This window comes from Chanos chanos, chromosome 9 (assembly GCF_902362185.1).
Source record: "Chanos chanos chromosome 9, fChaCha1.1, whole genome shotgun sequence".
NCBI classification, from domain to species: domain Eukaryota; kingdom Metazoa; phylum Chordata; class Actinopteri; order Gonorynchiformes; family Chanidae; genus Chanos; species Chanos chanos.
The window spans coordinates 17741458-17755815 of record NC_044503.1 but is presented as its reverse complement, the minus strand read 5'-3'; the positions used below and the strand labels follow the sequence as shown (position 1 = coordinate 17755815).

General features: G+C 45.2%; 1 protein-coding gene across 2 annotated transcripts in view; it reads right to left on the bottom strand.

The window, feature by feature from the left end:
- The window catches only part of mtor (mechanistic target of rapamycin kinase), a 92514-nt gene that overhangs the window by 14294 nt on the left and 63862 nt on the right, over positions 1 to 14358 (bottom strand). For both annotated transcript variants that reach the window (XM_030783533.1, XM_030783532.1), the window contains 9 exons: positions 11675 to 11752; positions 10680 to 10787; positions 8985 to 9110; positions 7324 to 7455; positions 5183 to 5298; positions 2650 to 2767; positions 1265 to 1462; positions 459 to 559; positions 96 to 192 (listed from right to left, as the gene is read on the bottom strand). In XM_030783533.1, coding sequence (XP_030639393.1) covers positions 96 to 192; positions 459 to 559; positions 1265 to 1462; positions 2650 to 2767; positions 5183 to 5298; positions 7324 to 7455; positions 8985 to 9110; positions 10680 to 10787; positions 11675 to 11752 — 1074 coding nt within the window. The remainder of the gene's footprint in view (positions 1 to 95; positions 193 to 458; positions 560 to 1264; positions 1463 to 2649; positions 2768 to 5182; positions 5299 to 7323; positions 7456 to 8984; positions 9111 to 10679; positions 10788 to 11674; positions 11753 to 14358) is intronic.

Below are 14358 nucleotides of genomic sequence, written 5' to 3'. Positions count from 1 at the left end.
AGACGAGAGGAAAAGAGATGAGACGAGAACCGAAGAGAAGAGAGTGGAAGAAATGAGACCAGATGAGACCAGACGAGAGGAGAAGAGAATTTTACCTGTAGCCAGGTGTCTATCTGTATAGTTTTGATGCCCTCCACCAGTGCCTCATTGACCTCAGGCCAGTGGCCGTAGTCAAACCACAGTGTAAGCACTCTGAGGAGAGAGAAAATTTAACCACTTTCATTTCATCTTTCACTTTCTTCAGAATCAGGGAGATAATGCATAAAGCTGTTTTATTCTCCACATTCAGTCAAACATACTTCATGCACTTGGTCTATGTTATGAGACATATCCTAAGGTAAGGTCAGAGTGTTGGAAAAGAAATGTTTTGTCCATATAACATATATGCCTAATTTAGCCAGTAGGGGGCACTGTCTCCACACTGCCAGCTGAGAGCAGCAGCAGACTCTGGAGCTCACCTCAGTGTGTCCTGCAGGTTGTTTCCCCGTGACAGTGAGATAGACCTGAAGAATCCCTGGACCGCAGGAACAGTGTACAACAGCAGAGTTTTAGACAGGTCCTGTCAAACACACAGACAAACCGTCAGCCTCTAAAACAATACACACACACACACACTCGCAGGCGCGCACACACACACACACACACACACACACTCACAGGCATTCTCTGGGGAATGTCACGGAATTCCTGGGCAAACACGTCACTGATATCATAAGGATTTCTGTTTTTATCTCACCCAAAATCAATACACACCCCTACAATCTGTCAGCTGTGAGTCTGCCACACTGACAAAACGCTGCTGAGATGACGATGTGATGAAAAATAAGCCTGTGCTTTAATCACCTGTGTTTTCTTAGTTCAGTATTATTCTTAGCCACAGGGCTATTCTACCTTTTATTACACAAAGTCCTCTGTGTGGATCAGAGAGCAAACATCTCCCATACGACGAGGCCAAAAGCTTGTTTAGTCTCCTTTGGCCAAAGTCACCGCTAACACTAAACTTTCCCTGATACAGTAGCTTGACCCCCCCCCCCCCAAAAATCAGCAGACACAAAAAACTCTTTCATAACTTCTTTCTCACTGAGGTAATTGTTATTTATTAGCATTTCTGTGTTGTATTAAAGCTTTCTGCCACCTGCACGTTTAGCAATCCATCCAACCATGTGTTTCCAGTCCAAACCTAAACAAACTGAACACGGCGGATTGTGACACGGGTGTATGGATTACGGGGCAGGGGCTGGTTTTGGGAGGGGCGTGGCTTTACCTCGTTGACTTTCTTTTGTCCGGGTGAAGGCACAGGGCTGTGATCTGTACTGTCGGCCTCACTGTCGCTGTTACTGGCCTCACTGTTGCCACTGGCTCCGCTGGCGTGACGCAGTTTCTTCTTCTCGTCTCGGCCTTGGTTCTGGTGCTTATAGTGCAGCACAGCCTCAAAGTTCATCACTGCCCACGCATGCCAGGCCTGCCCCCCACACACACAACCACAGGAACCAATCAGAACACAACCACACAGTAACCAATTAGACCACCGCACCACACACACAACCACACAGTAACCAGCCAGATAACCTCTACACTAACAGTGTGTATCCTAAATCATTCCTCACCCAGGTGAATGTAACAGAGGAGAGTTAGGGGAGCTTAGATAGGAGCAGAGGACAGAACATGTTTAGCTTCATCAAAATCAACACTGACTTTAGCACCAACTGTAAGATCACTGACTGTGGATCATCTCCTCCATGTCTCACGCCGCAACAGCACAACAAATAAAAGGACTTGATACAGAGGCTAAATTTAAAGAATGTAAGAGGAGGTTTAGGATTCAGCTAGAGGGGAGTATAAGAGGAGGTTTTGGGTACAGGTGGAGGGGAGTATAAGAGGAGGTTTAGGGTACAAGTGGAGGAGAGTATAAGAGGAGGTTTAGAGTAAAGGTAGAGGGGAGTATAAAAGGAGGTTTAGAGTAAAGGTAGAGGGGAGTATAAGAGGAGGTTTAGAGTAAAGGTGGAGGGGAGTATAAGAGGAGGTTTAGAGTAAAGGTAGAGGGGAGTATAAGAGGAGGTTTAGAGTAAAGGTAGAGGGGAGTATAAAAGGAGGTTTAGAGTAAAGGTAGAGGGGAGTATAAGAGGAGGTTTTGGGTACAGGTAGAGGGGAGTATAAGAGGAGGTTTAGAGTAAAGGTGGAGGGGAGTATAAGAGGAGGTTTAGAGTAAAGGTAGAGGGGAGTATAAGAGGAGGTTTAGGGTACAGGTGGAGGGGAGTATAAGAGGAGGTTTAGAGTAAAGGTAGAGGGGAGTATAAGAGGAGGTTTAGAGTAAAGGTAGAGGGGAGTATAAGAGGAGGTTTAGAGTAAAGGTAGAGGGGAGTATAAGAGGAGGTTTAGGGTACAGGTGGAGGGGAGTATAAGAGGAGGTTTAGAGTAAAGGTAGAGGGGAGTATAAGAGGAGGTTTAGAGTAAAGGTGGAGGGGAGTATAAGAGGATGTTTAGAGTAAAGGTAGAGGGGAGTATAAGAGGAGGTTTTGGGTACAGGTAGAGGGGAGTATAAGAGGAGGTTTAGAGTAAAAGTGGAGGGGAGTATAAGAGGAGGTTTAGGATTCAGCTGGAGGGGAGTATAAGAGGAGGTTGAGAGAAAGAGGGGATGACATGTCTGACCTTGTACCAGTTGCGGTCATGTTCAGTGGAGTGACTGTAATACTGCAGCACTTTGGGAATGGTGCTCTCATTAATCCCCTGGAGACTCAACTGCCACTCACCCAACTTCAGAAAACATCTACAAACAGAGAGAGAGAGAGAGAGAGGGAGAGAGAGAGAGAGAGAGAGACAGAAAGACAAGTCAGCGCAACAAAAAGTTCTCAGTTCTTGGAAATATTTGCTTTACCGCAGTGTCAGACCAGGGTCGGCCAGGTACATGAACAGGCCTGGAAATACACCCTGACATGGCCACCTCGTGACTAGAGTAGAAGTCTAACACTCTCTTAATGAAGGTCCCACCATGCTCTGAAAAGACTACAACTCCCAGAATGCTTTAGACATGTTCATTACTGCTTTACTGCTTTCAGTGGGCAACCTGAGGATAAACATGGCTCCCAGATTTCCAGTGTTGATGATTCAGCAGCAGTGATTCAGAACAGATAAAACATTATGTAAAAGACCATTGGAGAGTTTCATGACAGGGAACTTGAGAGCTCAGTGAACTTTCAAAATGACTTGGATGTTGCACTGTGGCAGCTGATTCATCATGGTTAATAGCCATAACTAAACTTGTAGAGCATGAATTACTGAAACTTTCAGTAAGGCTGGATCCAATTACAGACACAGTAACATATTGTACTGTTGTAGAGACAGGGGTTCGTTCCCAAACCAAACTGTTCTCTTCCCATAGCCATAAATCTTTGAAGAGCCAGAATCTCTGACAGCACACTGTCAGTCAGTGTCATGCCAACAACATGGGGAAGGGCTTCTCTTCTGTCCCAAATAAAAAGACCCTCTGTCCCAGACAGACACAACTCTCTCTGACCAGACTAGTCATATTCACAAACTCCATGATGTAACCTCCCCATGCTAAACAATTATGACTACACTGCATTTTATATTCCCTCTTAATTGTTAAGCTAAACAATTCGATTGGAAGATTTCCCCAGTGAAGAAAAAGAAGAAAAAAAAGTTTCATGTCCAATATGAACCATATCCAATGTCATTTCAAGAGACACGGTTTCTGTGGTAACCCCATAACTATGTATAAACTGTTGATGGCTGGTTTTCTTGTTGCCATGTCATTGTTTTGGAGAGCTGAGGCTGGCAGGTCTTGTCATGCCTAACTGCTAAGCTCTCATCCACTGGAAACAGTTACCACTGAGACAATGATGGATTCCTCAAACACCAGGTTGCACTAAGACCAGGTGTGTGTCAGCCGTATTTAGGGGAAACTATGTCAGTTCGTCTGAAGGGAAGATGAAAAAAAAAAAAACCCTTATCAGACAGTTTTTTGTTTTTTTTTTATCCCTTGCTGGAAAACAGTTCCAGTGAGAATGAACTCATTTTTTTCTTCTTTGTCTCATAAACAGAACAGGGTTTGTGCTCAGCTGGTCTTTGTGCACTGATTTGGAAAAAAGTATTGGGAAAACATGACTGAAAAGCATTAGAAAGTCTCTCCTGCTTCTAAACTAATCTGACCAGATTTCAGAGATTTAACAACTTCACCCAATAGCATGCAGGCAACTGGGTCTGGCCTAAATGTCATGCTTCTCTCCCTTTCATTACTGTCATTTTCAACTATAAAAAAGGAGAGATTAGAATTATGAGAGTTGTGTCCTGTCTTTACAGGTACAGTGCATTGATACAGATTGCGAGAGACTGTCTTGTGCGTTGGTGCACTGATAATGCCTCAGCATCTCTTCCCCAAGTAGATGGAGCGGTGTGAAAACTGCACGTTTTGCCAGAGGGCACGGACAGGGAACGGGCAGCACGCCTGGGGTAGCATCCTTTCTTTTTTGGAAAAAAAAATATGATGTGAGCAGAGTGCATGGAAATTAAGCAAGCCCAGGACATGCCACGGCCCAGAATGGAGGCTGAGAGCGTCTGGGAGACACACCTCACTGGCCCAGGTCCTGCCGGGTCACACACAGCTGATTAGACAGTGCTCTTTAGTGAAAGTGACGAGGACAGAACCCAGCACATGGTGTGATCCAGAGCTCAATGCAAGAACACCCTGTTCCAACATGTTCTGAACATTCTGACACATCAGATCATTTTAACAGATCCATTAGAAAAATGAAATGCTCAACAGAAAAATTGGACTTGTAAAAGTGTTGCCTGCTTTTTTTCAAAAACAAAGCCAACATCAGAAGTGCTGAGACATACTGAAGGAATGATTTGTCTCCCTGATGGCTGGACTACTCTTGACCCAGGGTTGAACGCTAATTTAGTGGTGTTAATTAATCAAGAGCCAACTTCCTCCGGGGGCACAGTGTGTGTTGGTGTGAGTTTAATGCATCCAAGTGTTGGTAACTGAGATTATTTTCTGCTCCCGTACTGATGTGGGCGTGTGTGTTGGCAATGTGTGTGTGTTGGTAATGTGTGTGTGTGTGTGCGAGTGTTGGTCAGTGTGTATGTGCATGTTCATGATATGTGCGTACATTAGTGATATGTGCATGTGTGTGTGTGTGTGTGTGAGAGCGGAGCTGACCTGGCCATGAGTTTGTGGAGTTCCTGTTTGTGTTGCTGGTCCTCGGCGGCAATGGCGTGCTGGGCCTGCTGCTGCATGACCTGCACAAAGTGCTGCATGTGCTGGAAGGCGTCGATCTGAAAAACAACCAGCCTGCGTCACAGAGATCACAGAACCACCGCCTCACTTTAAACTCAGCCTGGACACTACGCCAGCAGCAACACAACAACCACTTTTTACAGAAGGGCTCTGGGGTCTGGCTATTTAGTGCTCTTTAAAATGTGTAATCAAGCCAAACTATTTAGAACAATTTACTGAAATGTTCTGGCACATTCCACATTCACCAAACTGCTTCATTACCTTTGCAATTAATAGTAACTTAAATTTTTTATAGGACTGCTCATTAGTCAGTCCAAACCATTTGTATTACAAATCGTAGAGGCCACTGGTCAACAGTGAAATTCCTCCAGCTCTTCACTGGTGATTGGACAATTAACTGAGTTGTGGTGTTTGAGTGAAATGCCACACTGTAGTGTAAGGCGCACTCTCTCCAGGAACCTGTCATTAAAGTCTGGCTCTCCTAAGTACTCCTGCGTCTGGGGTATCCCTCCAGCCACTAGTGCCCACGCACACGCATGCACGCGAATCCGCACACACACTCAAAGGCATGCGCATGCACACAGACACACATACAGGCACGCACACGCACATATTCTCTCCCTCACATAGACACACTCTCATACTTATGTAATCGCTAACAGACGTAACACTTCGTTAACGAACCCTGCTATGCAGAAGGTAAAGACTTCTCACAGAGTGGGGGGAGGGTGGGAGGGAGGGGGGGGGAGAGAGAGAAAAAAGAGAAAGAGGGAGAGAAAAAAGAGAGAAAGGTGGAGTTGGGCAAAAGAAACAGAACCTCTATTTCTCCACCGCTGGTGCTATTAACTTCATCACAGAAAGTGGAAAAAAAAGTTAAAGTCAGAAAGATCAAGAAGCAGAGAGAGAGAGAGAGAGAGAGAGAGAGAGAGAGAGAGAGAGTGATGCTGTCATTACTTTGGTATTATGTTAAACTGTTTTGGTGGCGCCTAAAAATGATTTTTGTCTTTCTTGGCTGTCCAGTGGGAGAATTTGTGCATGCGGGAAGTCTCATTCAATTCAGCTGTGTTTCTCCGAGTGTCCCCAGCCAGCACAACTCTTTCCATCTTCTCAATGAACACATGCACCATCTCCAATGTATCTCACATGTTACATAACATTAGGAAAACACTACAGCCATACAAAACCCCACTCAATTCAATGGCTCTGTTTTTACATAGTCCATTAACTAAACATCAACATAATATACTAATTGCAGCCTCATGCATTTGCCACTGCCGGACATTCTGTGTAAAGACAATGATGATCCTCATTTCCACACGTTTCTCTCTATGTTTCATAAAGTTAAAGGGATAAGAAGGTTCTACTTTTGAGTTTTGATAAACATGGAAAAAGAGGCTAAGAAGCACATCACATGCAGAGAGCATGTGCAGTCGAGCGCCAGCAAAAAACTTAGTAGGACCTCATCTACTTAAAAAACAGTGTGTGTATAAGGTTTCATCAGCACTAACATTTCATCGGCACTAAGTTTTCATTAGCACTTTGTGGTGCTTTGTGGATGTGGGGTTGGGAGACAGGCTGGTCTGTCTGGTGATTATGGTGTTGATTGTGGTGTTGATTGTGGTGTTGATTGTTGGTGTCGATTGTGGTGTTGATTGTTGGTGTTGATTGTGGTGTTGATTGTGGGGTGTTGATTGTGGGGTGTTGATTGTGGGGTGTTGATTGTGGGGTGTTGTTTGTGGTGCTGACTGTGAGGTATTGATTGTGGGGTGTGGATTATGGTGTTGATTGTGATGTGGATTGTGGTGTTGATTGTTGGTGTTGATTGTGGTGTTGATTGTGGGGTGTTGATTGTGGGGTGTTGATTGTGGGGTGTTGTTTGTGGTGCTGACTGTGAGGTATTGATTGTGGGGTGTGGATTATGGTGTTGATTGTGATGTGGATTGTGGTGTTGATTGTGGTGATGACTGTGGTGTTGACTGTGCTGTTGACTGTGGTGTTGATTGTGATGTGGATTGTGGTGTTTTGATTGTGGGGTGTTGTTGGTGGTGTTGATGGGTGCTTACCTTGCGGGTACTCTTCCACATATACTTCATGTAGGCGTAGGTGACGTGGGGGTGGGCGGTGGGTAAGGGGTGGTCCAGTTGTTTGGAAGGGTCCACTCCCAGCAGCAGCACCAGGGTCTTGTGAGCCAGGGCCTGACGAACAGAAGCAAAGACAGTTAGCCCAGAGAATTAAAGGGAGAGTTCTTAACGTTCTCTGTCTTTCTTTATTGCTTCCTTTCTTCCTGTCCTCTGTTCAGCCCATGGGAATCTTAATGACTTATAGCGACTTTCGTCTTTTTGTCTACACATTCCAGAGGTAGGCAACCCCCCTCCTCCCGGCCCCCCTGCACCCCTCCTTTATGTTCCGGAGTGTGCCAGGTACTAACAGGCCTGACTGTACAGTCCAGGAGCTCCTGGTTAATTGTAGCCAGGTGTGTTTGTCTAGGCAGTGTCTGTATAAATCGTAATTGTCTGAGACCATGCTTGCCAACTCTTTATTATCCACCTGGTCCATTAACTGATCTTATTCACAAGTGTTTGTTCTGCTTCCTGTACACCTATGACACAGAATAAACTCTACATTACAGCTAAAGACTGTTTTATATCAGAAATAAATGTTTTACTGCACTGTTTTATTGCAACATTAATGAACAGATACCAGGAAAAAACAAAAAGCCAGTATTTTTAAAAAAGGATTACAAGGATTATAGGATTTAAAAGGTTTATAAGGCATAAGAACAATGAGGGCAGTCTTTTAAAAGGCACTCATTGATGTCTGAAGCTTTACTCATCTTCCTGTCCACACACAGAGCGTTCCTGCAGGTCTCAGGGTCTGATTCTGCCCTGCATAAACAAACAGTTCAACTCAACATCTATCACAGAGCAAGTAACATGAGTCGCCCTGACCCCGGCACAGGGTCACGACCTCACAAACACTCATGCCATTCTTCAACTCTTTCATCCCTAGATTCTCTGCTGTTCTTCCAATCAATCTCCTTTAAACGGCACGTCTGCTGTCGGTCCATGAGACCAGAGCGCCTGTTTAACTGTGGGTTCATACTCCAGTGAGGTCATCTGTTTGAGAGACCAAGCTTCTGAGGGCACAGGATCAACTCTCCACTCCCACCGAATCCTGTCCAATCAGTTTCAATAATATTTACACTTTGCAGGGTTAGAGTGAGGAAGGCTCATCATAAACAGTGCTAAGTGTTTCAAGTGGTCGCTTTTATAAACAGAACAGGCACTTATCATTCATTACAGAGAGATACTGACAGAGACACACACACACAGAGACATACAGACAGAGACAGACAGAGACAGACAGAGACACACAAACAGAGACACACAGACATACAGACAGAGACAGACAGAAACACAAAAACATACAGACAGAGACACACTGACAGAGACAAACAGACAGAGACATACAGATAGAGGCACACAGATGGAGACACACACAGACACACAGACAGAGACACACAGATGGAGACACACACAGACACACAGACAAAGACATACAGATAGAGACACACAGATGGAGACACACACAGACAGAGACACACAGACAGAGACACACAGACAGAGACATACAAACAGAGCAGGAGTAGTGTGAAGACCTGCCACTGCTGGTCACAGCTGTGTGTGTGTCTGTGGACGAGCTTAGTGTGCGTTAGTCCTCTTACCAGACGGCCGCTCTTCCCACACAGGCTGGCGTACTTTAGCCAGGTGCGCATGTCTTCGTGAGGGTTGATGACCAAAGACCGAACCATGAGGATCCTCTGCCAGTCCTCCACGATTCTCTGACAGCCCTGGAGAACACACAGACCACTGCATGTCTACACTGTTTATCTGTGTTACAGCCAGCATTTACACCCTGTCTTACGCCAACACAGCCAGAGAAACGCTCTGTTCACACAGTCTGAGCTCGACCCCGGAAAACACTGTTACACATGCAGCTCTCCACTACATAGGAATTACATGGCCCATTCTGTCACACTGGCCTTTTAAATTCATGTTTATCCCCTGTGGAGGAAAAAAAACAGAATAAATGAACAAAAGATAACCATTTCTAGAGTGTTCTCTCACAGCGGCATTCATGCCTCCAGTCGACATGACAACCATTACTACAGAAGAGGGAGAAAATTTGACAAAAAAACATCATTTAACAAAAACATCAATGCCCTTCAAAAGGAAAAATACAACACGTAACACGTGTACGTATGTAACACAGGTCAGAGTTCAATCTCATGCTCTATCTGTGGCTGCATGACCTCTGCCTACAAGTCACGTGTCATGACCCTGAGTCCATACGGACTCCCTCCTCAAAACGGCACTGACAGATTTCACTGAATCCATCTTTCATTTGGAATGGCCCAGGCAGAAACCCATTGGCCGATCCCTCTGTCTGTGGGCGCTGATGGATCTCTTTTTTCGGCAGTGGCCTGAGCATGATGGGACAGGTATTCCCCGATCCGAGTTCCTTCAGAAGATGGTGTGCACAGCTCTGAGTCAGACATAAATTCATATGAAGGGATGGATGCGTTTATGACAATGGAAAAAGCCACAGGTGAAAACACTACTGTAACCTGTGGAATGTATTGGTCTCTACAGTTCAGAGCCAAGGGGATTTATACTCAACACAGGAAAGAGACATCAAAAATGTTCCCCTGTGATCTTCATGTTTGGCATCGTCAGAGGACACCACAGATGTGGTTCAGTTCCTTTTCCCCTTGAAGTCTCCACGAGAACACACCTTCAGCGATTTCTATACCTAAAATTACCACTACGTCGTTGCTCAGTTTCACACTGACAACCATAGGAGTTTGGAAGATTTGCCATATCTTCTGGTGACATAAAGCAGGTACAGTCTTTGCAGGTACAGTAAATGTTTTTCACTGACATTTAAAGGAATGAATACAGACAACACCGACTCTAAGCAACGTCCTCATGAACCACTGCCTCACAGAGCAAGGAAGTTCCTGTCAGAGATATAACTACTAATATATAATTACATATTACTACTAATATATGATTACATATAACTACTTCTGTGTAAGCCCAAGGAATAAGTCATTTCTTTATTAAAAGCGGTTTGGTAAACAGAGAGTCTTTGTGTTGCTGACTGCGCTGCAGCTGGTCTGAGTATGGTTTGAAAGGCTCTCTTGGTTATTTGGAGAGAGCTCAGACTTTGGACATCACTGACTCATTTTGCCGTTCATCCAAGCGGAACAGTGCATGCTATGGCAGCATTCTGTTCATGACAATACAGCTGTATACAATTAGAAAGTCAACAATCCACATGGCCCAGTTTGTCTCTGCTGAAAGCCACAGTCTAATGTGATCTGCCATCTCCGAAAGTGCCAAGATACCGTGTTTACCTGCAGTCTCTCCCACCACGTCTCACGGATTATGTCTCTTCTCTCAGGAACCAGTTTATACTGGATCACTTCCTCCAGTTCAGACAACATCTGACATGATACCATGGCCTGAGAGAGAGAGAGAGAGAGAGTGAGAGAGAGAGAGAGAGAGAGAGAGAGAGAGAGAGAACATGAGCACATTCTAGAGTTTTCTTACACAGTAATCTCCCACAGATTGTTGTACTTTTCCTGAAACATGCCTAAATTAACAACATTTTTGCTGTACCATATTGGTTTTGTAAACTATGTCTTCTTTTGAGTATTCATCAACACATATTTGTGAAGTTTTGTCACAACTTGAGGTTTTAAAGTAACACCAAGAGATACTTTCGCACTAAAAGCATTCTGGCTAAAACACATTGGTTGCCATGTATTTCAGCTGCAAAACGAACAACAACAAACTGTCCATTTCTCAAAAATAATTCCATTTACCACTGCATGGGATTTAGGGAGGAAAATATGCAACTGCTGTAACAATCTGGCTGCCATTGTGGCTCATCAAAGCAGATTGTAGCTGGTTTCCGTTTCTGTAATGGGAAGTGCCCCTAGCACTGACGTAACTGCAAAACGTCTCTTTCTCATCAGAACGAACATCTGTCTAGGATAGAGCCTTGTCATGTTCTTTCACCAATGGAAATTTATGGGTTTCTTACGCAAGAAGAGAAAATGACTTTCCACTGACAGCAGACGGCTAAATAAAGCCCACGTAAACACACTAAGGTGAAATTTTGTCCGTGACTAGGCTTCATCTGAGTCTGGAAAACTGGACCCAGTTGACAAGCATTGTGTAATGTTGGCTCCAGAGATGACACTCAAAAATACATTTTCTCATTTCATAGTTTTGCACTTGAGTTTGCACATTCACCCAAAAAGTTCATTACTCTGTCTGTGTGTGTGTGTGTGTGTGTGTGTGTGTGTGTGAGACAGTGTTTGATAGTATGTGACCGGACTCTTACCCCATAGGCCCGACTGTAGCTTTCTCCAGCCATGGCTGTCAATTCTGCATCCAACAGATCCCTGGCCTTGTCAATACACTGAGACAGAGAGAGAGAGAGAGAAAGAGTGAGAGAGAGTTATGACAAGCAGGAACAGTTACAGTAACAAAGAGCAGAGGACAAAAGAGAGGAAGAGAAAAGGGAAGAGAGACACACACATACAAGCACACACACATACACAAACATGCGTGTTTATCAATAGCCTTGACAGAATGTGACATTATTTAAGGCTACACAAACAGAGAGCAGGGAGGATAAGGGTGTGCGAAGGTGACAAGCGGGGCATCGGTGAACTTCATGCCAGACTTTTTCCCTCCTCTTACTGTTCTGTACCGTTCTACTCTAAACATCCCAGTGGAATAACGAGACCTGAAATGTGTTATTTCCTCTATTAAAAAACACAAGCCATCCATCAATTACTGCACATTCCCATTAAGCTTCATTTAGCTTCTCCCTGCATGGGGACAGGGCAGGCTTCCACTGAACAAAGAAATGAAGGAGTAAAGAAATGCCCCTCTCATGAGGTTACAGAACACTTGGCTCCAGCTCCTCATCCACTTTCCCTTGAGTCAGCAGCTGGTAGCTCCTTTCTAACATTGCCAAAAACAATGTGCGTGTTTGTACACACCTCTCTTACTTAACAGTCTTAACGCACAGGCCTTAATGCACATGCAATCTCTCTTTCTCTTAAAAACATGCAGACGCACGCGCGCACACACACACAAACACCCTCCTCTGTGATTTCAAGGCTGAAGGGGTGACTCCAGCGGGCAGAACATTGCATGCCCAGACTGTGCTCACACACACAGCTGCATGCCTGGGAGACACACACACACACACACACACACACACACACACACAAGGAACAACAAACACCACATCATATTTTTAAAAAATCTGTTTATGAGGTCTTATTATATAACCTCGGACTATCAGCCCAGTACAAACGTCCCTGAAAAACACCAAACAGTGCAGTGAAGCCACGGTTCCTGCAGAGCAGACAGCAGGAACACTCAGTCTCTGAGTTCTGGTTTCACAGGAATATTCTTATTCCCTGCGCCCGCACTGCAGTCATTAACTCACAGAAGAAACGGATTGGGGGTGGGGGGGGGGGGGGTGTGCGGGAGACATGTTTACTGTATGTGCTGATTAGGTGCCAGAGGCACAGCACGTGTGAGTGATGGTGGGGTGGGGGATCAGTATCCATGGATACAGTACCCGTGGATACAGTCCTGGCCTCAGGCTGACCTGCTGATGATGACAAATGAGAATTTACGGTGGAGGCATTTTTAGCGTTTTTATTTGGAGTGTTTAGGGAGCACAGAGGAGAGCATGTGTTACCAGTGTCAAGGGTGTTGTTTTAAAGGAGCTCAACAAAGACACCCCACTGTGCTCCACACAGCATGTACTTCAAGTCACAGTCAAAATGACTCAATTTCCCCTGAAGCACAACGTCCCATGTTAGTGCCCACTATGACTGAGTTTACAAGTTAATTTCTGTAGAGCCAAGCACGGCCTGTGTTGGTTGTTGACTGATAAGTAGTAAAGTTGCTAACAGTCATAATATAGGGATAACCATTCACAGTGAACATACGGGTGTGACAGTGTAGACATACACATTTACTGGGTCCAGTGTGGGACGTGTAAAGGTGTGGGTTTACTGGGTCCAGTGTGGGACATATAAAGGTGTGGGTTTACTGGGTCCAGTGTGGGACATATAAAGGTGTGGGTTTACTGGGTCCAGTGTGGGACGTATAAAGGTGTGGGTTTACTGGGTCCAGTGTGGGACGTGTAAAGGTGTGGGTTACTGGGTCCAGTGTGGGACGTATAAAGGTGTGGGTTTACTGGGTCCAGTGTGGGACGTATAAAGGTGTGGGTTTACTGGGTCCAGTGTGGGACATATAAAGGTGTGGGTTACTGGGTCCAGTGTGGGACATATAAAGGTGTGGGTTTACTGGGTCCAGTGTGGGACATATAAAGGTGTGGGTTTACTGGGTCCAGTGTGGGACGTGTAAAGGTGTGGGTTTACTGGGTCCAGTGTGGGACGTATAAAGGTGTGGGTTACTGGGTCCAGTGTGGGACGTATAAAGGTGTGGGTTTACTGGGTCCAGTGTGGGACGTATAAAGGTGTGGGTTTACTGGGTCCAGTGTGGGACATATAAAGGTGTGGGTTACTGGGTCCAGTGTGGGACATATAAAGGTGTGGGTTTACTGGGTCCAGTGTGGGACATATAAAGGTGTGGGTTTACTGGGTCCAGTGTGGGACGTATAAAGGTGTGGGTTTACTGGGTCCAGTGTGGGACATATAAAGGTGTGGGTTTACTGGGTCCAGTGTGGGACATATAAAGGTGTGGGTTTACTGGGTCCAGTGTGGGACGTATAAAGGTGTGGGTTTACTGGGTCCAGTGTGGGACGTGTAAAGGTGTGGGTTTACTGGGTCCAGTGTGGGACGTATAAAGGTGTGGGTTTACTGGGTCCAGTGTGGGACGTGTAAAGGTGTGGGTTACTGGGTCCAGTGTGGGACATATAAAGGTGTGGGTTTACTGGGTCCAGTGTGGGACATATAAAGGTGTGGGTTTACTGGGTCCAGTGTGGGACATATAAAGGTGTGAGCCAAAGCCTAAGGACAGAACCGTTCAGTGTCT